The sequence below is a fragment of the Portunus trituberculatus genome, chromosome 40 (assembly GCF_017591435.1).
Source record: "Portunus trituberculatus isolate SZX2019 chromosome 40, ASM1759143v1, whole genome shotgun sequence".
In the NCBI taxonomy this organism is placed as follows: Eukaryota; Metazoa; Arthropoda; class Malacostraca; order Decapoda; family Portunidae; genus Portunus; species Portunus trituberculatus.
In genome coordinates this window covers 18,540,575-18,563,407 of record NC_059294.1, presented here as the reverse complement: position 1 = coordinate 18,563,407, position 22,833 = coordinate 18,540,575, and the positions used below count along the sequence as shown (strand labels likewise).

At 37.6% G+C, this 22,833-nt stretch overlaps 1 protein-coding gene across 6 annotated transcripts in view; it reads left to right on the top strand.

The window, feature by feature from the left end:
• Positions 1-22,833, top strand: part of LOC123515998 (synaptojanin-1-like) — a 119,997-nt gene that overhangs the window by 71,036 nt on the left and 26,128 nt on the right. For 4 of the 6 annotated variants that reach the window (XM_045274973.1, XM_045274971.1, XM_045274970.1 and 1 more), the window contains 4 exons: positions 111-306; positions 893-1,059; positions 1,962-1,976; positions 8,937-9,122. In XM_045274973.1, the coding sequence (XP_045130908.1) occupies positions 111-306; positions 893-1,059; positions 1,962-1,976; positions 8,937-9,122 (564 nt within the window). The remainder of the gene's footprint in view (positions 1-110; positions 307-892; positions 1,060-1,961; positions 1,977-8,936; positions 9,123-22,833) is intronic. The other 2 variants (XM_045274974.1, XM_045274972.1) reach the window with 1 other exon arrangement.

Sequence of the window (22,833 nt, the reverse complement as noted above, 5' to 3'; positions counted from 1 at the left end):
TTTGTTAGGTTATATTAATCTGTAGGAAATAGTAAAATTACTTCTATCATTATACAAATATTTTTTCGGTAGTTGAAAATGAAATAGTTTTGGTTTTTATTCATTTTCAGATAAGTTATGCAGAAGGTAAATGCTTCAAGGGGTTTATTGAAGGAGAAATAAGTTTTGCTCCAACCTACAAGTATGACCTGTTCTCTGATGACTACGACACTGGCGACAAGCAGCGCATTCCTGCCTGGACAGACCGAGTTTTGTTCTGGCGACGGCAGTATAAAAAGGACCGAGACAATACCAACTGGAGCCCAGGTAAGCCACTTGTTATCCTTGTGAGTTGACCTTGTCCTTGCCAGCATCCTTTCATGGAGTTTTGCATAAGTGTTTTCTCAGTATAATGACTTATCATAAGCTGAATTATGGTTGATTAGTGAACAGCTGTGATCTCTTATTTACTACATTAGTCATTAGTCTGAATTATTTGTATTGTAAAGTCTTTGCTTTGCTCAATATATGTTGTTAAGAATTTTTATTTCATCATCATGAAGCATGACATTTTGTATATACAAAAGCAACCACTGAGTACAGAGAAAATCTTATAGTTTTTAAAGGATGGTAACTATCTGTTGTTACACCATCTATTTGTAACCCCTGCTGATGAGATGGCCATCATCTCTAAAGTGAGCAGCTAGATTTGGTGACACTGCAGTGACTCTGTTCCAATTTTGGAATTATAATGTGATATGAATCTTTTATGACATACTATAAAGACACCAGTCTCTACAAGTTTCAAACAAATAAAGTAGACTCATATCCTTACTCCCATCAATTCATGACTTCAAACCTGAGACTTGTGGCTGTAACTTTTCACCTCTTGCCTCTGTTTCCTTCATGCCAGGGTGCATCACCCATTATGGCCGAGCTGAACTGAAGCAGAGTGACCATCGACCAGTCCTGGCAGTTATTGAGGTAGAAGGAAATGTTGTGTCTTCACCAAGTCTGAATGCAGCCTATGAAAGTGTGGTGGCCTCATTGGGACCCTCAGACTGTACTGTGGTGGTGCAGGTGGGTGTGCTGAAATACTGTTAATTGGGAGTGTTAGGACCAGGTATGAATAGAGGCTTGACATGAAGTACCATGAAAGTAAAGGAGAGGGAAAGGATGTCTGTGATCATAGTTATGTAAAAATATATCTTTGTTTGTACAGCCATATTTACTGCACATTGCTTTGTAAAGAGTGAGAGTAGGAAGGTAGTTGTACATTTTGTAGTCAAGGTTATTAATGAAAATTTTTCCTTAACTATCATGATTGATATTGTGCTGTCCTCTGTGGAGCTCTTTGCTATGGAATTATGTGATTCCATGGTCATGGAAAGATGCCACAGAATGAGTGACATCTCATCCTTCTGTTATTCCTGAGGGATGAGACAAGCATTATGATGTTCATAGTTTGATATTCAACTCCTATGCTATTTTTTTAACAATCCTGCCAGTGAACTTTACTGAGAAGTTCTTTATCAAAATCTAAAAGTTCTTTATTTTAATACTTTTTAATCAGCTTCCATAAGATTGGATGTTTCTCTACCCTTTCCCTTATTTAGAACATACCTCTCTTGTGCTAGAGGGATAGATTTATTTTTATAGTGTGATGTCAAAATCTTTCAGTTTTTGCATAAAACTCATTATCTGTTCTCTGTCTTATATTTTCTTAGATTTATGTGTGTGTGTGTGTGCCTGTGAAGGTCATGAGGATGTCATTGTTTGATGACTTACTGAGGTGAAATGTTAGACTGCTGAATTGGCTAACTATGATGCTCCTGAGGTGTCATTAGTATGAAGTTCCATTGAAATATTATTGAGGTTGTTATTGTCCAGGGTAGTTCATAATTTTTTGTGTTTGTTTGTTTGTAATGTGTTTATGATGTTGGTTTAAGTGGAAAGAAATCTTATTCATTTCTTTACTACAGCTGCCTGAGGAGAAGGTAATATATTGGTCTCATATGAATGTCTCATTAATATATTTTATTGTATTGCATCATGTCTTTATTGGTGTTTCTGTGATAGGAATGTTCACTTAACCCTCATTTTTCTGGATTAAATGGTGCAGGCACCAGTTTGGATAATGCAAATAGTTGCTTCATTTTATGAAATGTAGATTTTTCACCCTAAACTTTTTATGAAATTGCAAAATTTGGACTATTTTGGTTTCCCTGACCAACCAAACCAAGACAAACTTAATCTAAGTTAGTTTAACACTAAAATTATCCTAACAGTACCTTATATTGAGGCTTACAAGTCGATCTGGCTCTATAATTTGACCCAAAAATGTTGTGTTAAAGGTTTACCTTGCAGTTAAGTCGATCTCCCTAAACTACTACTTAGCCTGGCTTAATGTGGCCCTGTGTACTGGATTGTAAATTAAGTTTTATTTACAGTAAAATAAATCAAACAGATTGAAAACACCACCAACTTCAACCATTTCAACTTAAACAAACTCAATTTTTACTTTTTTTTCTCTACTCACCTGTTCCACCACTATATCAGATGAATATTTACTTTTAAAACTCCAATGGTAAGTGTCCAACCACTTACAGTCCTGCTTCAAACGTTGGAATAAAAGAAACAAAAGTAACTGCTACTCATGGGGACTCCACATACTCCCAAAAGGAATATGTTTAAGGGTGATGTGAATATTTCATAGGTAAGGGACTCATGCAGGCCAGATAGGACTCCTGCTTCAGGGAGACAGCCTCTTCCTCCACCATCTTGTGCAGGGGACTGACACTGTAGTAATTAGGAACAACAACGTACCTACACAAATACCGTAGTTTATTACTATAGAATATTTTATTAATACAAAAGTTAAAAACATAATACCTAAAATAATCTAAAACATTAAAAACATAAAATGATGTTAAAAATTTTGCACCTAAATAGCTGTTCAAATAGAGTGCTCATCACTAGGTAGCAGCACTGAGCAGTCAACCTTTTATATCAATGAAATATTCTATAGTAATAAACTGTAGTATTGAGTAGGTATGTTGTTGTATCTACTTACTACAGAGTGTCAGTATGTGCAGTCCTCATGAGTAGCAGTTTCCGGTTTTTACTGTGTCTTACTAGAATGGCATCCTTAGACCAAGTTCAGTAGTAGTTTTCTGGTATCCTGATGTTACTGATGCAAATATATTTTAAGGTTGCAATTTTATATGTACTCCATAAGTCGACACCTTGTTTTGACCATAAAAGACCTTTAAATCTCGACTTATGGGCTACAATGTATGGTAATACCAGAGTGCACGAAAATAAACTTCATGACATGAAATACAGTACAATGAATATACTACCACAACGTGCAGCGATGTTATGCAATGCTGGGTGCGTCCACATTGCCAGCTTCACCCTGCACAGTAACATTAAAAAGTTTGTTTCAATTGCAGAATCATCACAGCTACCCATCATTCCCCTGAAATTTTCTATATCAATTTCTGTGCCAGCTTCCTAGCTGCTGCACTTACCACTTCATAATGGTGGTATCTAATGCAGTATCTTTTCCACTCCTTACATTTTTTCTTGGTGCACCTTTACCACTTTTACTTGATGATGCATCCTCACAGTATTTGGCAGAATATTCTACCAGCTTATCTTTTGATTTACTAATGTCGGACACAGTTTGCTTGGAGGGACAGTAAACATAGGCTTTTGACTGAGCATCTATAGAAGCAAGCTCCAGGCTGAGCTGCACCAACTGCAGCTCAACAGTTTTAAGTGTGGTGCCAAAATGTTTTAAATTATTATACAGCATGGAACTTTTATTTTTTGCCTAGTTTTATTGTAAATTTTAAAATTTAGTTATAAATATTTGGTAAAAACGTAACATATACTAACTTTTTGTTATGACAATTTGTTAGTCATGTATTATTCTAAGTGTGAGATTGATGGAGTCATACACCTGGCAGTGAGTGTCTGGGCCTGGGGAGAATGCAGCTCCGCAGCTTTTATGGGTGACCCGCTACTGCTCCTTACTAACACTCGTTACACTAGCTTTTTTCTTAAATTTCTTTTATTAATTCCATCTTTTAAGTCACAACTAGGACCACTCACACCTAACACACTTGGGAGACATAATTTAAGAGTTGTGAGGTACTAAAAATGTACAAACTTGCTGCTTACTGATACTGGACAATACAGTGTTCACTTACGTTGGCCAGACTTGTTTATAACCACCTGCTGCAACAGCTCTGCCATCTATTCACCTTTTCTGAAAGTGTGCAAGGTATGCATTGTCTGGAAACTGTCCAGATTAACCAAAATCCAGATAAACAAGGTCCGAATAAACGAGTCGAGTGTATTTTCTAAGGACCATATGTGAATGGTGAAATAGGAGAAGTTAATTAATGTCTGTGTTTTAGTTGTAGTTCAGTCAAACTTCATTTCAGTTAATGTTACTTGTTCAAAAAGGGTTCCATGTTTTTTTTCTTATGCAAGAAAGAAACCAGCCAAGGGCAACAAAAGATTAAAAAAGGCCCACTTGAGATGCTGGTACCCTTAAAAATTAGTAAAGAATTAGCAGAAAGATAGGGACAAATGTCTTGCAACCTCCCTTGTAAAAGAAGTCAAATCATAAGAAGATTGAAATACAGAAACAGGCAGGGAGTTTCCAGAGAAAGGTATGAATGATTGAGAGTGTACTGGTTAACTCTTGCATTAGAGAATTGGAGAGAATAGGGATGAGAGGAAGAAGAAAGCCTTGTGCAGGGAGGCTGCAGGAGGAGGGGAGGCATGCAGTTAGCAAGATGAGTAGAAGAGTTTGCATGAAATAGCGATAAAAGATAGAAAGAGATGCAATATTTCAATGGTGAGAAAGAGGCTGAAGACAGTCAGTCAGAGGAGAGTTGATGAGGCAAAAAGTTTTTGATTACACCATTTCTAACAAAACTGTATGAGTGCAACCTCTCCAAACATGCGAAGAATACTCCATACAGGGACAGATAAGGCCCTTGTACAGAGTTAGGAGTTGGAGGGGTGAGAAAAACTGGCAGAGACACCTAAGAATGCCTAACTTCCTAGAAGCTGTTTTAGTAAGAGATGAGATGTGAAGTTTCCGGTTAAGATTATGAGTAAAAGACAGACCGAGAGTGTTCAGTGTAGAAGAGGGAGACAGTTGAGTGTCATTGAAGAAGAGGAGATAGTTGTCTGGAATACTGTGTCAAGTTGATAGATGGAAGAATTGAGTTTTTGAGGCATTGAACACTACTAAGTTTTCTCTACTCCAATCAGAAATCTTAGAAAGATCAGAAGTCAGGCATTCTGTGGCATCCTTGTGTGATCAGTTGATTTCCTGAAGGGTTGGTCGTCTTTGAAAAGACATGGAAAGATGTTGGGTGGTATCATCAGCGTAGTAGTGGATAGGGCAAGAAGTTTGGTTAAGAAAATCATTAATGCATAATAGAAAGAGAGTGGGTGCAGGACTGAACCCTGAGGAACACCACTGTTAATGGATTTAGGAGAAGAAAAGTGGCCATCTACCACGGCTGCAATAGAATGGTCGGAAAGGAAACTTGAGAGAGAGTTGCAGAGAGAAGGATAGAAACTGTAGGGAGGCAGTTTTGAAATCAAAGCTTTGTGCCAGGCTCTATCAAAAGCTTTTGATACGTCTAACACAAGAGCAAAAGTTTCACCAAATTCTCTAAAAGAGGATGACCAAGACTCAGTAAGCAAAGCCAGAAAGTCACCAGTAGAACGACCTTGACCGAAGCCATACTGGCGATCAGAGAGAAGATTGTGAAGTGACAGATGTTTGAGAATCTTACTATTGAGGATAGATTAAAGAACTAATGATAGCAAGAAATTAAAGCTATAGGGCAGTAGTTTGAGAGATTAGAACAGTAACCCTTTTTAGGAATAGGCTGAATGTAGGCAAACTTCTAGCAAGAAGGAAAGTTAAAAGTCAATAGACATAGTTGAAAGGGCCTGGCAAGGTGCAAGCACGGAAGCACAGTTTTTGAGAACAATAGGAGGGACCCCATCAGGTCCATAAGCCATCCAAGGGTTAGGCCAGAGAGAGAGCATGGAGAACATTATGAAGAACTTTGATTGAAGGCATGAAATAGTCAGAGGGAGGAGGAGAGGGAGGGACAAGTCCAGAATTATTCAATGTGGAGGTTTTAGCAATGGTCTGAGAGAAGAGTTCAGCTTTAGAGACAAGAGATGGCAATGGAGCGGTCAGGATGAAATACAGGAGGGAAAGATGAAGAAGCAAAATTATTGGAGATGTTTTTATCCAGATGTTAGAAGTCTTGAGGGAAGTTAGAGTTTGAGAGATTTTGACATTTTATATTTATGAAAGAGTTTTTGGCAAGTTAAAGAACAGACGGCATCATTCCTGGCAAAAATATAAAATGCACGAGATTCAGAAGATGGAAGGCGGTGACGTAGTGGATAAGGTGGTGAGCATATAATCGGGCATACGTCCACGCGTAGGTTCGAATCCCACCACGTTCAGCCTTAAAACACTTTGACATTTGTCGAGTGGTTTAAAGTTACCTACATGTCACCATGATACCCAGGTTCTAGGTGGTTACACCCAAGATGAGCTTCGGGGGTGATATGGGCCCTAATATGGGTACCACTATAAATAAAATTGCCTGCGCCACTAATGGGCGGAAGCTGAACAGCGCTTCCCATACACTCTTCAAGTGTGCCTACAGGCGCTATAGGCCTTACCGTAAAAAAATAAAATAAAATAAAAAAATAGTACCTTATGTGGGCAACCTCTCTATCATGTATAGCATGAGAACAGACTTTGTTAAACCAAGGTTGAGAAGGTTTAGATTGAGAAAAAGAATGAGGAATGTATGCCTCCTTGCCAGACTTTATCACCTATGTTATGCATTCAGCACAGAGATGGGTGTCTGACATGGAAAGAGTAGTCATTCCAGGGAAAATGAGCATAATACCTCTTCTGATCCCCCCTGCTGGCAGAGACAAAATGCCAGAGGCACTGCTGCTAAGGGAGATTTTGAGGAGGGATTGGAGAAATAGGATAAGATATAGATATGAAGTTGTGATTGGAGGAGGATTAGAGATGAGGAAAAGGTCAAGAATGTTGGGCTTATCTCCAAGATGGTCATTAATACAAATAGAGTGTTGCATCATTTGCTCTAGGTCATAGAGGATAGTAAAGTTGAAGGCTTGTTCACCAAGATGGTCAGTGAAGGGAGAGGAAAGCCAAAGCTGGTGGTGGACATTGAAATCTCAAAGGATGGAGATCTCTGCAAAAGGGTAGAGAGACAGAGTGTGCTCCACTTTGGAAGTTAAATAGTCAAAGAATTTACTATAGTCAGAGGAGTTAGGGGAGAAATTGGCAGTACAGATAAATTTAGTTAGAGAGTGACTTTTGAGTCGAAGCCAGATGGTGGAAAACTCTGAAGATTCAAGAGCGTGGGCACGAGAGCAAGTTAAGTCATTGCGCACAGAGACCCAACATCCAGCTTTAGAAGAAAAATGAGGATAGAGAAAGTAGGAGGGAACAGAGAAGGAGCAACTGTCAATTGCCTCAGACAGCTGTGTTTTGGTGAGGAAAAGGGGTGTGAAGACATTTTGGGTTGTCACCGAGAAAGTAGTCTGACCCGGGAACATTTCTGGTCCCCTCTCCAGTAGAGGACTCTGAGGCTGGATTTGGAGTTGCCATTTTTTTATTTTGAATTTTAAGTGAATGGTGTGTGTGTGGTAAGTGCACCAGTAGAGTGAAGAAGAAGAGTAGTCTTTAGAGGGCATGCTATGACTGCCCCCTTGAGTTGTGAGACACAAAGGGAAATGTTCAGTGAGATCATAACTAGTTTTAATAGAAAGTTCACATCACCCCCTGAACTGGTGCTGTTAGACCTTGCTGGGAGTAAATTATCGTTTCGGTAGGTGTCTACTACCTCCTCCTCGGTTTTTTATTATATGAACCCACTGTCATCACTGTGTGCTACTATTGTTATTTTTTCTCATTTTCATTTTTTCCCTCATACTATGAGGATTATTGGTTAGAAAAGTAGTCTCAGGTAGGTAACCCATATCATAAGCCAACAGGCTTTGTATTCTTTGTCATGCTTTCATGAGACATGATAGTGGTGATGACTCCATGAGTATCCTCACTTTGAATTTTTTATAATTACTGATTGATATTATAGAACAGTTTGAATGGAACCCATTTACTTTTAAGAATATTTGTAGGATTTTCTTGAGTAGTGATTTGTATTGAGGTGGACTGACTTGTACTGTATGTGAGTAAGATGTCAAGAGGTTATATATAATTTAATTTGCTTATTTGTTCCAGTATATAATAAGATGTGTCTTATTTCTTGTCACTGCTAAGATTTGTTATTCTATGGTTGCTGTAGTTGAGTTTGCCATAATTTTCCTTTACATAGTGCATAGGAAATGCATGAAAATTATATATTAAAATGATCTTGAAGAGGCATGTATACAAGATTAGAAAATCTTAGACTGCATGTAGTTGTCATTCATTAGTTACAGCAACATAGAACATTGGGAGCAAAGTTGAGATAGTGTGATGAAGCAAGAGAAGAACCTTCAACACTCACAGAAAGTCTCCCCTTTGTTCACATCTTATGAGTTTTGATTAACATTAAGAGAGTACAAACATAGGTTTCCTTCTTTGTTTGTTTACATATTTATCTTTTTTTATATTCTACATGAATGGCAGTTTTCATCTTACCAAATAACCAAGAAGGCAAAAATTACCTGTTGATTACATGTACATAATGTTTTCTTGTTTGCTCTTATGTCTTAGATTCTCATTGTTTTTACTCTACATTGTTCTGATGAATTGTAGTCTGTATGAGGTTCATTATTTTGAACATATTGATTGTGTGTCACAAGCACATTCTTACCTTCTGATTCATAGGTGTTCCTGAATCTGCTTCTTCCAGGTGCACAACTTGCCTGAAGGTGTTGACACAGACTCAGTGTTTGATGATGAGACACTTGGTGCAGTGCAGGAGGCCATGGGTGCTGTGGGGTCTGTGGTGCTGGTGCGCTTTGTGGACAACCGTGTGTGGTTCACCTTCAGCGACTCCCAGACTGCACTTAAAGCAGTCTCTACTAGCCCTTTGAAGGTGAGGATAAACACAACTGTTTAAAGGTTTATAATTGTTAGAATAATGGAAATGAATCTGAGGAAGAGATCACTCTAAGTGGAAAGATATAGAGTTGAAAACAAAGAACAAAGAATTGATCAGACATAGAAACAAAGATGCATAATGTATATAAGGATAAACAACTATATTTATACTTGCCTATTAGAGCATTTAATGATCTGAAAATACAAATAGAGTAACCCCCACATGTGTCAGCCTAATTGTGGGGGTAAGGTCAATCTAAGTTGTCCAAAAAACAGAGATACCTAAGGGATTTTTTTCCACATTTTGCACGTCTGTTACCACTAACAGTTGACATAATTTGTGTATTGTATTACGCAAATAGGTACTACACACACACACACACAGAAAGATGTCTGAGAGATGTTAAAAAATATAGTTTCCCGCAAAGATGTATTGAGACGTGGAACAGTTTAAATAAAGAAGTAGTGTCTGCAACGAGTGTGCATACTTTTAAAGTAAGATTGGATAAGTGTAGATATGGAGACGGGGCCACACGAGCATAAAGCCCAGGCCCTGTAAAACTACAACTAGGTAAATACACACACACACACACACACACACACACACACACACACACACACACACACACACACACACACACACACACATTTCCTATCTTGTACATACTCCTGATTCTTCTTTCACTCTTGCCAAACTCTAATTTCTTGCATTTTGTCGTGTTGAACTCCATTTGCCATGTACAGCTCCATTTCCATATTCTTGGACAGAATATGGAAATGGAGCTGTACATGGCAAATGGAGTTCAACACGACAAAATGCAAGAAAATAGAGTTTGGCAAGAGTGAAAGAAGAATCAGGAGTATGTACAAGATAGAAATGAAGACATAAAACCAGTCATGAAGAAAAGACCTTGGGGTGACAATTACCAATGACCTATCGCCAGAGAGACATATAAACAAAATAATTGGAGAAGTATTGAACTTATTGAGGAACATAAGAGTGGCGTTCGATATTTAGATGAAGAAATGATGAAGAAAATAATTACTGCAATGATAAGACCAAGGCTTGAATATGCAACAATACAGTGGGCTCGAACTTAAAGAAACACATAAGGAAACTAGAGAAAGTACAGAGGGCTGCAACAAAATGGTGCCTGACTTAAGAGATTTGACTTATGAAGACAGACTGAACAGAATGCAACTTACAACCCTGGAAAACAGAAGAGAAGGGAGACCTGATAGCAATATACAGAGTGATGATTGGCATGGAAAAATGGATAGGGAAGATCTGTGTATGTGGAATGAAAGAATGTCGAGAGGGCATGGGAAAAACTAAAATGGCCACTTATAGGAGAGATGTGAAAAAATATAGCTTCCCTCATAGAAGGGTGGAAGCATGGAATAGTTTAGACGTGGAAGTGGTCAACGCAAGGAATATTCATGATTTTAAGAAAAAGCTGGACATTAGTAGATATGGAGACGGGACAGTACGAGCATAGCTCTTTTCCCGTATGTTACAATTAGGTAAATACAATTAGGTAAATACACACACACACACACACACACACACACATGCAGGTGGTGTAGTAGTGTAGCTCAGGAGAAATTAGATATGGATGCAAGAATCCAGGCACTGGAAAGTAAGTTCTAAATATTTTGTCCATAGAAGAAAAACTGGATAGAGTTATAGCCGAGAATGATTCGTTCAAAAAAGAGATCTATTTGTTAACGTTAGCGAATAAAGAGCTATTGAAGGAAAAAGTAGAGATGGAGAAGAAAAACCAATAACTAAGGAAACAATGTGAAGAGATGAAGGCTAAACTCCTAGAAATGGAGATGAAAATATCCGAAGGGGACTTGAGGAAGGAGGAATGCCCTAACCTAATTGATGCCAGGATGAAAAAAGTGAACCATGAACATCAGGAGGTACAAAGGTCCTTTAGGGAGATAGTGAAAAAGCAGGAAGAGGAAAATAAAGTAATTATGCAGAGTGAAATGGTAAAGGCACTAAAGGAAAATGAGTATGTGGTGAGAGATATTGCTGAAAAGAAAAAATTTGTGATCATAACAGGATTGAGGCAGGAAGCTAACAGAAACTGGCAGGATAGGAGGAATAAGGAAAATGACAGGATTAAGTCTTTACTGAATAAGATCTCTGTGGAGGAAGAGGACCTATATGCTGAGGTAGAAGAAAGTGTGAGATTGGGAGCTTTTGAGGAAGGCAAGAATAGACCGTTAAAATTGAAATTAAAGTCTCAGGTGGCAGCTGAGGCCTTGTTGAGGAGGGCTTGGAAACTTAAGGACTCTGAGGAAACCAAAACAATTTACATAAGAAGAAATATGTCACAGGATGAGCGAATGAAAATGAAAGAGCTTGTAACTGAAGTGAAAGAGAGGAATGACGAAAGAACAGAGGAGGAAAAGACCAAGTTTTTTTGGAGGATGAGAAATGGGAGGCTAAAGAAGTGGTGGATAAAACAGACGGAATAGGCATTACATGGAAGAAAGAGACTAGGAATGGAATACAAGTGACTTACATGAATATAGATGGATTTCTGTCTAAGAGGCTAGAATGTATGGATTACCTAAGAAATAACGAACAGGACATAATGTGTGTAGTGGAAACAAAGCTAAGGCCCGAAATAAAGCTAGACTGGTTTGTTGTAAAACACTACAAAGTATGGAGAAATGATAGAAAAATAAAGGAGGTGGTGGTATAATGGTTCTTACTAAGGAAGATCTGATAGTGAAGGAGGTGAACTATAGTAAGAGAAATGAGGAAGTGATAAGTATGCTTATAACAGATGGCAAGAGGGACATTAATATTATAACAGTATACATACCACCCAGAACCAGTGCTTGGGAATATGAACAGTACCAAATGGTGATGAGAAATACTCTAGACAGAATGAAGCAAGAACTCATCAGAAAGGATAGAGTGATGATAGTTGGAGACTTTAATTGTAAAGAAATAGTGTGGGAAGACTACGAAGTGGTGAACGGTGGTGAGTGGGCAGAGGAATTGTTAAAGGTAGCAACAAATAACTTGACACAGTGGGTGAGATCACCAACAAGGTGCAGGGGACAAGATGTTGCAGCAAGGTTGGATTTGGTATTTACCAGGGGCATCTCTCTAAAAGAGGAAATTGAACATAAATGTCCCTTGGGGAGAAGCGATCATGATGTCCTAAGCTTTGAGCTGGATACGAATTAAGCACGAATAAGATTGTGGAACGCAGGGAGGAAAAATTAAATTATATTAGGGCAAATTATAACCATATAAGGGAGTTCTTTAATGAAATTGACTGGTCCATGGTATACCAGGAAAGGGATATGCAATTGAAATACGATAAATTTATGGATTTGTATAACTCTGCTGTGAAAAAGTTTGTGCCATATTACAGAAAGAGGACTTTAAATAATAAACAGTGGTTTAATAGAAATTGTGAAGAATAAAAAAAGAACAAAGAAAAGGCATGGAAGAAACTTAAGAAAAACAGTGATATATTATCAAGAGAAGTTTACAAAACAGCAAGGAATAGATATGTTGAAGTAAGGAGAACAGCACAGAAGGAATATGAACAGAGGGTGGTGGAAAACTGTGATAGTGACCCAAAATGTTTTACAAATTCATAAATGGAAAACTAAATATAAGGGAGGCAATAGAAAAGGTAAAAAAGTATATGAGGATGCTGGAGATATAGCTGAAATTTTGAATGACAACTTTTGCAAAGTGTTTACAAAGGAGGAGCATTTTATGGGAGGAAGGCCTACGGAAATAAAGCAAATGCAGGACATCATGGTTACTAAGGAAGATGTAAGGAAAATTATAAGCAATCTGGATATTAATAAATCAATGGGGCCTGATGGCATATCTGGGAGGTTGCTAAATGAATGTAAGGATCAATTGTTGAACCCAGTATTTGATATTGTGGAAACCTCCATACGAACAGGATTAGTCCCGAAAGAGTGGAAAAGAGCTGACATTGTGCCTATATATAAGAATGGTAGTAGAATGGAACCGCTAAATTATAGACCAGTATCGTTGACTAGTATATTGTGCAAGGTATGTGAAGAAGTAATTAAAGCTAAGTGGAGTGAGTATCTAGAAAGTGAAAACATTCTGAGTGAAAGGCAGTTTGGTTTCAGAAAAGGAAGATCATGCGTATCCAATTTATTATGTTTTTATTCAAGAGTGACTGACATACTACAACATAGAGAGGGATGGGTGGATGCTATCTACCTGGACTTGAGAAAGGCCTTTGATAAAGTACCACACAATAGACTGATGTGGAAACTAAAGAAGATTGGAGGAGTAAATGATAAACTAGCAAAATGGATGGAAAATTACTTAGTGGGAAGAGAAATGAGAACAGTGGTGAGAGGAAGGAAGTCCGAGTGGAAGAAGGTAACCAGTGGAGTTCCACAAGGGTCAGTGCTTGGTCCCATCATGTTTTTGATTTATGTTAATGATATGTCAGTAGGAATTGACAGTTACATGAATATGTTTGCGACGATACTAAAATTATGAGGAGAGTAAGGAATGTGGAAGATTGTAACAAGTTACAGGAAGATCTTGATAAAATATATGAGTGGAGTAAGGAGTGGCAGATGGAATTTAATATAGACAAGACCCATGTTATGAAAATGGGAAGAAGTAGATACAGACCAAACTGGGATTACAGGCTGGGTGATGAGAAAATTAAAGAGACCAATGAGGAGAAAAACTTAGGAGTAATCGTGCAAAACACCTTGTCACCGGAGAAACACATTAACAAGATTTTTTTGAAAACATATAACATGCTTCAAAATATTGGCTTTGCGTTCCACTACCTAGATGAAGGAATGATGAAGAAGATATTATGTACCTTAAGACCCCAGTTAGAATATGCAGCTTGTGTCTGGTCACCGCATATGAAAAAAAATGTGAAGAAGGTAGAAAGGGTACAGAGGCTGGCAACAAGGATGGTACCAGGACTCAGGGAGTTAGACTATGAGGAAAGACTGAGGAAGCTGGGGCTGACCACATTAGAAGAGAGAAGAACAAGAGGAGACATGATAACTATGTATAAATTGGTGAACAAGATTGACATACTGGACAGAGAGTTGATAAAGGTGACCACAAGTAATCATCTCCGAGGACATGGAAAAAGCTAATAAAGACATCTGTCTAAATGACGTGAGAAAATACAGTTTCCCGCATTGTAGCATTGATAAGTGGAATAAACTGAGCAGTGATGTCGTTGATGCAGTGTGTGTCAATCAAATGAAAGAGAGATATGACAGGAATGGACAAGGAGACAGGACACAGAGAGCTTAGCTTGGGCCCTGTAATACACAAATAGGTAAATACACACACACACACACACACACACACACACACACACACACACACACACACACACACACACACACACACACACACACACACACACACACACACACTAAAGGCTATGGATCTACCAACCTTGGAACAAAGAAGGGAGAGAGGAGACCTGATACAAGTCTATAAATTGATCAACGGAATGGACCAAGTGGATAATGAGAAACTGATCCTGAGAGAAGAATATGACAACCGAAGCACAAGATCGCATAGTAAAAAGCTGAGAAAGGAAGATGTCTGAGAGATATAAAAAATATAGTTTCCAGAGATGTATTGAGACGTGGAACAGTTTAGATGAAGAAGTAGTGTCTGCAACAAGTGTGCACACTTTTAAAGTAAGATTGGATAAGTGTAGATATAGAGAGGACCACAGAGCATAAAGCCCAGGCCCTGTAAAACTACAACTAGGTAAATACAACTACGTAAATACACACACACACACACACACACACACACACACACACACACACACACACACACACACACACACACACACACACACACACACACACACACACACACACACACACACACACACACACACATACACACACACACACAAAAGAGAGATATGACAGGAGTGGACAAGGAGACAGGACATAGAGAGTTTAGCTCAGGCCCTGTAATACACAAATAGGTAAATACACACACACACACACACACACACACACACACACACACACACACACACACACACACACAATAAGGAGTCTAACGAGAATCGTTAAAGAAAGGAGAAAAGTTATATTAGTAGGAGATTTCAACTGTAAAGAAGTGGACTGGAAAAATTTTGAAAGTGGTATGTTGGAAGATACCTGGGGAGAAAGATTCCTGAACCTAATGATAGACAATATGATGGACCAGAGAGTAAAGGAATGCACAAGATTCAGAGGAAACGACGAGCTGGCGAGATTGGACCTAGTTTTTACAAGGGGTATACAAATGAATGATGATATAAGATATAAGTGCCCATTGGGAAAGAGTGACCATGTAATATTAGAAATGGATATAGAAGAGGGAAAGGAAGATGGAGACGATTCATACAAAAGAGACCGATTAAATTATAGAAAGGCTGATATTGAGAATCTCAAGAACTATTTTAAAAACGTAAACTGGGAGGAGATGGAAAACTCAGAGACGATGCAAGAGAAGTATAACTTATTTTTACAAATATACAAAACAGGAGTCAGGAAATATGTCCCGAAATATAGACCTAAAGAAGGAGGAAAGAAAGATTGGTTTAATGCATGGTGTGCTAGGGCAAAGAAGAAAAGAGATGGAGCATGGAAAAGGTGGAGGAGAAATAGAAATCCAGCAAATAAGGAAAACTTCAAGGCAGCGAGAAATGAATATGTTAAGATGAGGAAGGAAGAGGAAAAGAACTTTGAAAAGGACATTGTCGAAAAATGTAAGGAGCAACCAAAATTGTTCTACAGATTCATAAATGGAAAAATTAGGCAAAAAGAAACAATAGAAAGGTTAAAAGTAGAGAACGGGATGGTGGAAGACCCAAAAAGTATGGCAGAGCTATTAAATAATAAATTCCAGGAGGTCTTTACTAAGAAATCCAAATTTGAAAGGCCACAGGGTAATAGAGAGACAGTCTATATGAAAGAGATTAAAGTAAGCAAGCTTGAAATAAAAAGAGTTAATGAAGGAACTGGATGAAGAGAAGGCAATGGGACCAGATGAAGTCTCAAGCAGAATACTGAAAGAATGTAGGGAAGAACTAGCAAGTCCTATATACAACATCATAAAATGCTCAATAGAAAATGGAACAGTACCAGTAGAATGGAAAAGAGCTGAGGTGGTTCCCATATATAAGAGCGGAAGGAAGGAAGAACCTTTAAATTACAGACCGGTATCACTAACTAGTGTAATATGCAAGATGTGTGAAAGAATAATAAAGAAACAATGGATCGAGTTTCTTGAAGACAACAAATTAATATCAAATAGCCAATTTGGTTTTAGAAAAGACGGTGTGTAACTAATTTATTGAGTTTCTATTCTAGAATAGTTGATAGAGTACAAGAGAGAAAGGGATGGGTTGACTGTATTTATTTGGATTTAAAAAAGGCATTTGACAAAGTGCCACATGCAAGATTACTATGGAAGTTAGAGGAGAAGGGTGGCTTAAAAGGAAGCACATTGAGATGGATGGAAAATTATTTGACGGGGAGAGAAATAAGGACGGTAGTTAAAGATATGAAGTCTTTCAGAGTTCGTTGCAAGTTGCAATTGCGCTATCTTAGGTGAAGACTTATTCTTACTGTAGGTAATATATCATACTGTATTGCATTTTTTCATTTTAATTCAACTAAAATTAAACACATCACGTCTCAATGCTTCCAATAATGTCTCACCACTTCAATCAATATCCTTAGAAATGTCTAGACTTGTCTCCGTAAATCCTTCACCAATATTAATCACATAACACTAGAAATTTCACGAACTCATCACGTGCCAATTTCACAGCTGATGCATCCAAATATCAAAGCAATGCTTGAACTCAACTCACATATATATACCACAATATGTCATATGTAAATAACTCCTCAATATGAAATAATGCATCAACTGTCAAAATTGCACTACACATACATAAAGTCTTAATACAACATCCTAGTAAATACACATCCTATAATTGTTTCCTCCTTTCACTTAAATAACACAAACAATGTCTTAGACTGCATTATCGACTATAGAGCTCTACTCACTAATACAAGGAAGAGTCTGTCCATGACTCAATGGTTCCTCTCCTCTCGTGACTGGAACCGCAGCCTCTCAGCTTCTGTCTCTCGCGCTCTTCTCTGTCTGAACCTCTTTCTTGTAGGTCCAGCCTATTTTATAAATGTCTGACACTTTTTTCTTCCATGCCTAGTTTACCATCCACCATTCAGAGATCACTCCACGTGGGGGTCCACGTGTGAACAACATAAGGACGAAAACACATACAAAATACCATCAAATAATTCTTAACTGTAGTACAGCTCCAGAAATGCGACATCATCCTATTGGCGTTTCAGAAGTTCACGTTTTCCCTACAACAATAGCAAGTTCCTTATTGGTCTAACTATGATATTTAGGTTGTTTATTGGTCATATTTATGAAATCATGGGTCTCCACGTGGTGTATATACCTACTAAGATGGCCAATTTCTTATTGGTCTGATCAGGATAACCAGGTTGCTTATTGGCCAGTTAAGTTCACCATCCATGTTTAACTCCACGTGGGGAACCATGTGTGATTTACACTACTAAGGTCATATACTACTAAAGGTTGTTTAAAAGTCATTTGGTCTTGGATATCTGCCTGGGTCAGCTCCTGGTTTGAAATCTGATCCCCTGCAGCCTATTCTCTTGTTAATGGTTTCTTGACCCACAGCATCTTGAAGCTGGCTTCTATTTATAGCAGGGTCAATGTCACAATTCTCCCGTAGATATGTTTGTTTTTCCATGTGTTGCTTCTGCTGTTGCATCAGGTTATGACAAGTCCAAGTGGAGAGCAGTAGAAAGCAGAGTGCCACCAATACTTTTTCTCGTTTATATTAACAACATGCCAGAAGGAGTGACCAGCTACATAAATCTGTTTGCAGATGATACGAAACTGTGCAGAGTTATAAAGCAAAAAGAGGATTGTGAAATACTGCAAGAAGACCTAAATAAGATCTGGGAATGGAGTAAAAAGTGGGAAATTGGAATTCAATGTGAACAAAAGCCATGTCATGGAAATGAGAAAGAGTGAAAGACGACCCATGGGAACCTATAAGATGGGAGATGGAGTAGAACTGGAGAAAGTAAAAAAGGAAAAGGACTTAGGAGTGACGATGGAAGAAAACAATCAACCAGTGAGCCATATTGATAGAATTTTTAGAGAAACATAATTTGCTAAGGAATATTGGAATAGCATTTCACTACATGGACAAAGAAATGATGAAGAAATTGATAAGTACTATAATAAGACCCAGATTGGAATATGCAGGAGTAGTGTGGACCCCTCATAAAAAGAAACACATAAGGAAGTTGGAGAGACTACAAAAAATGGCTACAAGAATGGTTCCAGTATTTGAAGGGATGACATATGAGGAGAGACTAAAGGCTATGGATCTACCAACCCTGGAACAAAGAACGGAGAGAGGAGATCTGATACAAGTTTATAAATTGATCAACGGATTGGACCAAGTGGATAATGAGAAACTGATCCTGAGAGAAGAATATGACATCCGAAGTACAAGATCGCATAGTAAAAAGCTAAGAAAAGCAGGGGTGTGGAGTCGGAGTCGGAGTCGAGGAGTCGAGGAGTCAGCTACTTTTGGCCAGAGTCGGAGTCGGAATTGGAGTCAGAGTCAGAGTCGGAGTCGGAGTCGGTAAAAATATGAGCGACTCCTACTCCTTTACGTGATAAATTTTCGAGTAAAGATTCCACTTCATGGAGATTGGAGACTCCTACAAATTGGGAGAAATTGACTTGTGGAGGATGTGTCCAATCAAGCACTACATATAAAGATAATTTTTATTAATATATGATAATTATATAATCGTCAAGTACACTTTTATTATGGATTGACTTGAAAATATGTAAGTATTGATTCTTTTTTGGGTGTGGCAACTAGCGGGCTTTTTGCTTAATCTTTTCCCTTGGCTACCATCCCTGATGTAACAAAAAATAGACTATATCGTTGTACTGTAAAAAAAAAAAAAAAAAAACAAAGTCGGAGTCGGGGTCGCAACCTTCAAATTTCCTGGAGTCGGAGTCAGAGTCGATGAACATTTAAATTTCCTGAGTGGAGTCGAGTGGACTTTTGAAAATGACTCATGGAGAAAAGGAAGATATCTGAGAGATGTTAAAAAATATAGTTTCCCGCAAAGATATGTTGAGACATGGAACAGTTTAAATGAAGAAGTAGTGTCTGCAACGAGTGTGCATACTTTTAAAGTAAGATTGGATAAGTGTAGATATGGAGACGGGGCCACACGAGCATAAAGCCCAGGCCCTGTAAAACTACAACTAGGTAAATACACACACAAAGCCCAGGCCCTGTAAAACTACAACAACTAGGTAAATACACACACACACACACACACACACACACACACACACACACACACACACACACACACAGTCGAAGCACAAGATCACATAGTAAGAAGCTGAAGAAGGGAAGATGTGTAAGAGATATTAAAAAGTATAGTTTCCCGCAAAGATGTGTTGAGACGTGGAACAGTTTGAATGAAGAAGTAGCATCTGCAACGAGTGTGCATAGTTTTAAAGGAAGATTGGATAAGTGTAGATATGGAGACAGGGCCACACGAGCATAAAGCCCAGGCCCTGTAAAACTACAACTAGGTAAACTAGGTAAATATACACACACTCACACACATGAAACACTGTTGAGGAAGAACGCATTACCGTCGCTCCGAGAATCAGCTGATTTTAACTACCTATTGTTTTGGGTTTGCAGTGGCCTGAGCGAGTAGTGTAGACTCATTTTCATGAATACAGTGTTACAAAATCATGAGTAAGGTAGAGATTCCATCTAAATGCAGGTATGAGACACGGGAAAGAATGAAAGATGATGATGATTGTGTTGGTGAGGGTGAAAGAGCATTCGAAGGCTTTGATACGGCACATACTTCACTATTTAATAGAGTGTTGACTACTGAACGTAAATTAGATAAATGGATAAAGGAGAGTATGGGAATGAAAGAGAATGAAGAACAGGAAAAAGAGCTCCAGAAATTGAAAGAAAGGATAAAGAGAGTGGAAGAAAACGAAACTAGGCTAAGAGCAGAAAATGAAGAATTAAAAAAGGAAGTAGCTAACTACAAGAAATTGATGGAAGAAGGACTCAGTAAAGCCGAGAAAGAAAAAGAGGAGCTGAATGATCTAGTTAACAAAGAACAGGAAAGAGTACAAGATGTGATTAAAAAAGAAGTACAGGCATGGAGAATCCAAGATAAGAAAGACAAGGAAACATTTCAGGAAGTATTTCAAGAACAGTTAAAAGAAAGAGATGAAAATATGACAAACAAAATGATTGGAGTCCTTAAGAAAAAAGAAAATTTAGTAAGAGTAATTGCGGAAAAAAAAGTGCAATTATTTTTGGCCTGAAAGAAAAAAATGTTAAATATAGATCAAAAAGGAAAAAGACAAAATGAAATCAGTAAAAGACCTACTAAAAAATCTAAATGATGAGGATAGACAGAACTTAGAAGAGGAAGTAGAAAAAATCCACAGAATGGGACCATATCAAGAAGGAACAGTGAGACCAATTAAGATACTACTAAAATCACAAGCAGCAACAGAAGAAATACTATATAGAACAACAAAATTCAGAGAAACAGAAGGTTGCAAAGATATATATATATATATATATATATATATATATATATATATATATATATATATATATATATATATATAAAGAAAAATAGAAACGAGGAGGAAAGGAAGAGACACAACGAACTGGTGACAGAAGCAAAGGAAAAAAATAATGAAAGATCAGAGGAGGAGAAAAAGGCATTTTTTTGGAGAATTATAGGAGACAGGATAAGGGAATGGTATATAAAAGAGAAGGAAGAGAAAAAAATGGAGCAAGTTTAACTAAAAATTATAAGAACAAGAGATTAAAAATGATATATACGAACATAGGTAGAGTTTTATCAAGTAAATTAGAATTAAGAGATTACATAAAGAAAGAAGAACCAGATATTGTATGCCTGGTGGAAACAAAGTTAAATTAGGCAATAAAAATAGACATGGATAAAAGGTATAATATTTGGAGGAGAGACAGAGTGGGTAAAAGAGGAGGAGGAGTCATGATGATGTTAAGGAAGGAGATAGTGGTAAATCAAGTGGAGTTTGGGGAAAGGAAAATCAAAAATACTGTGTATTAAGATACATATTGATAAAAAGGAGTTAACAATCATTGGAACATATGTGCCACCAAAAACAAATTCATGGAGCAATCAAGAATATAAAGATATGATAAATGACACAATAAGTAGTCTTATGAGAATTATTAAAGAAAGGAGAAAAGTGATATTAGTAGGAGATTTCAACTGTAAGAAGGTGGACTAGGAAAATTATGAAAGTGGTATGGGGGAAGAAGCCTTGGGAGATAGATTCCTGAATCTAATCAGAGGAAACGATGAGCCGGCGAGATTGGACCTAGTTTTTACAAGGGGTATACAAATGAACAATGATATAAGATATAAGTGCCCATTGGGAAAGAGTGACCATGTAATATTAGAAATGGATATAGGAGAGGGAGAGGAAGATAGAGACGAATCATACAAACGGGATCGATTAAATTACAGAAAGGCTGATTTTGAGAACCTCAAGAGCTAATTTAAAAACATAAACTGGGAAGAGATGGAAAACTCAGAGACTGTGCAAGAGAAGCATAACTTATTTTTGGAAATATACAAAACAGGAGTCAGGGAATATGTCCTGAAATATAGACCTAAGGAAGAAGGAAAGAAAGATTGGTTTAATACTAGGTGTGCCAAGGCAAAGGAGAAAAGAGATGGAGCATGGAAAAGGTAGAGGAGAAACAAATCCAGAAAATAAGGAAAACTTCAAAACAGCAAAAAAATGAATATGCTGAGGTGAGAAAGGAAGAAGAAAGGAACTATGAAAAGGACATTATCGAAAAAATGTAAGGAACAACCAAAATTGTTCTACAGATTCATAAATGGAAAAATAACGCAAAAAGAAACAATAGAAAGGTTAAAAGGAGAGAACGGGATGAGAGAAGACCCAAAAAGTATGGCAGAACTGGTAAATAGTAAATTTCAGGAGGTCTTTACTAAGGAATCCAAATTTGAAAGACCACAGGGTAATAGAGAGACTGTCCATATGAAAAAGATTAAAGTAACCAAGCTTGAAATAAAAGAGTTGATGATGGAATTAGATGAGGAGAAGGCAATGGGACCGGATGAAGTCTCAAGCAGAATATTAAAAGAATGTAGAGAAGAACTAGCAAGTCCTATATACAACATCATAAAATGCTCAATAGAAAATGGAACAGTATCAGTAGAATGAAAAAGAGCTGAAGAACCTTTTAATTACAGACCGGTATCACTAACTAGTGTAATATGCAAAATGTGTGAAAGAGTAATAAAGAAACAATGGATTGAGTATCTTGAAGACAACAAATTATTATCAAATAGCCAATTTGGTTTTAGAAAAGGTCAGTCGTGTGTAACAAATTTATTGACTTTCTACTCTAGAATAGTTGATAGAGTACAAGAGAGAGAGGGATGGATTGACTATATTCATTTAGATCTAAAAAAGGCGTTTGATAAAGTGCCACATGAAA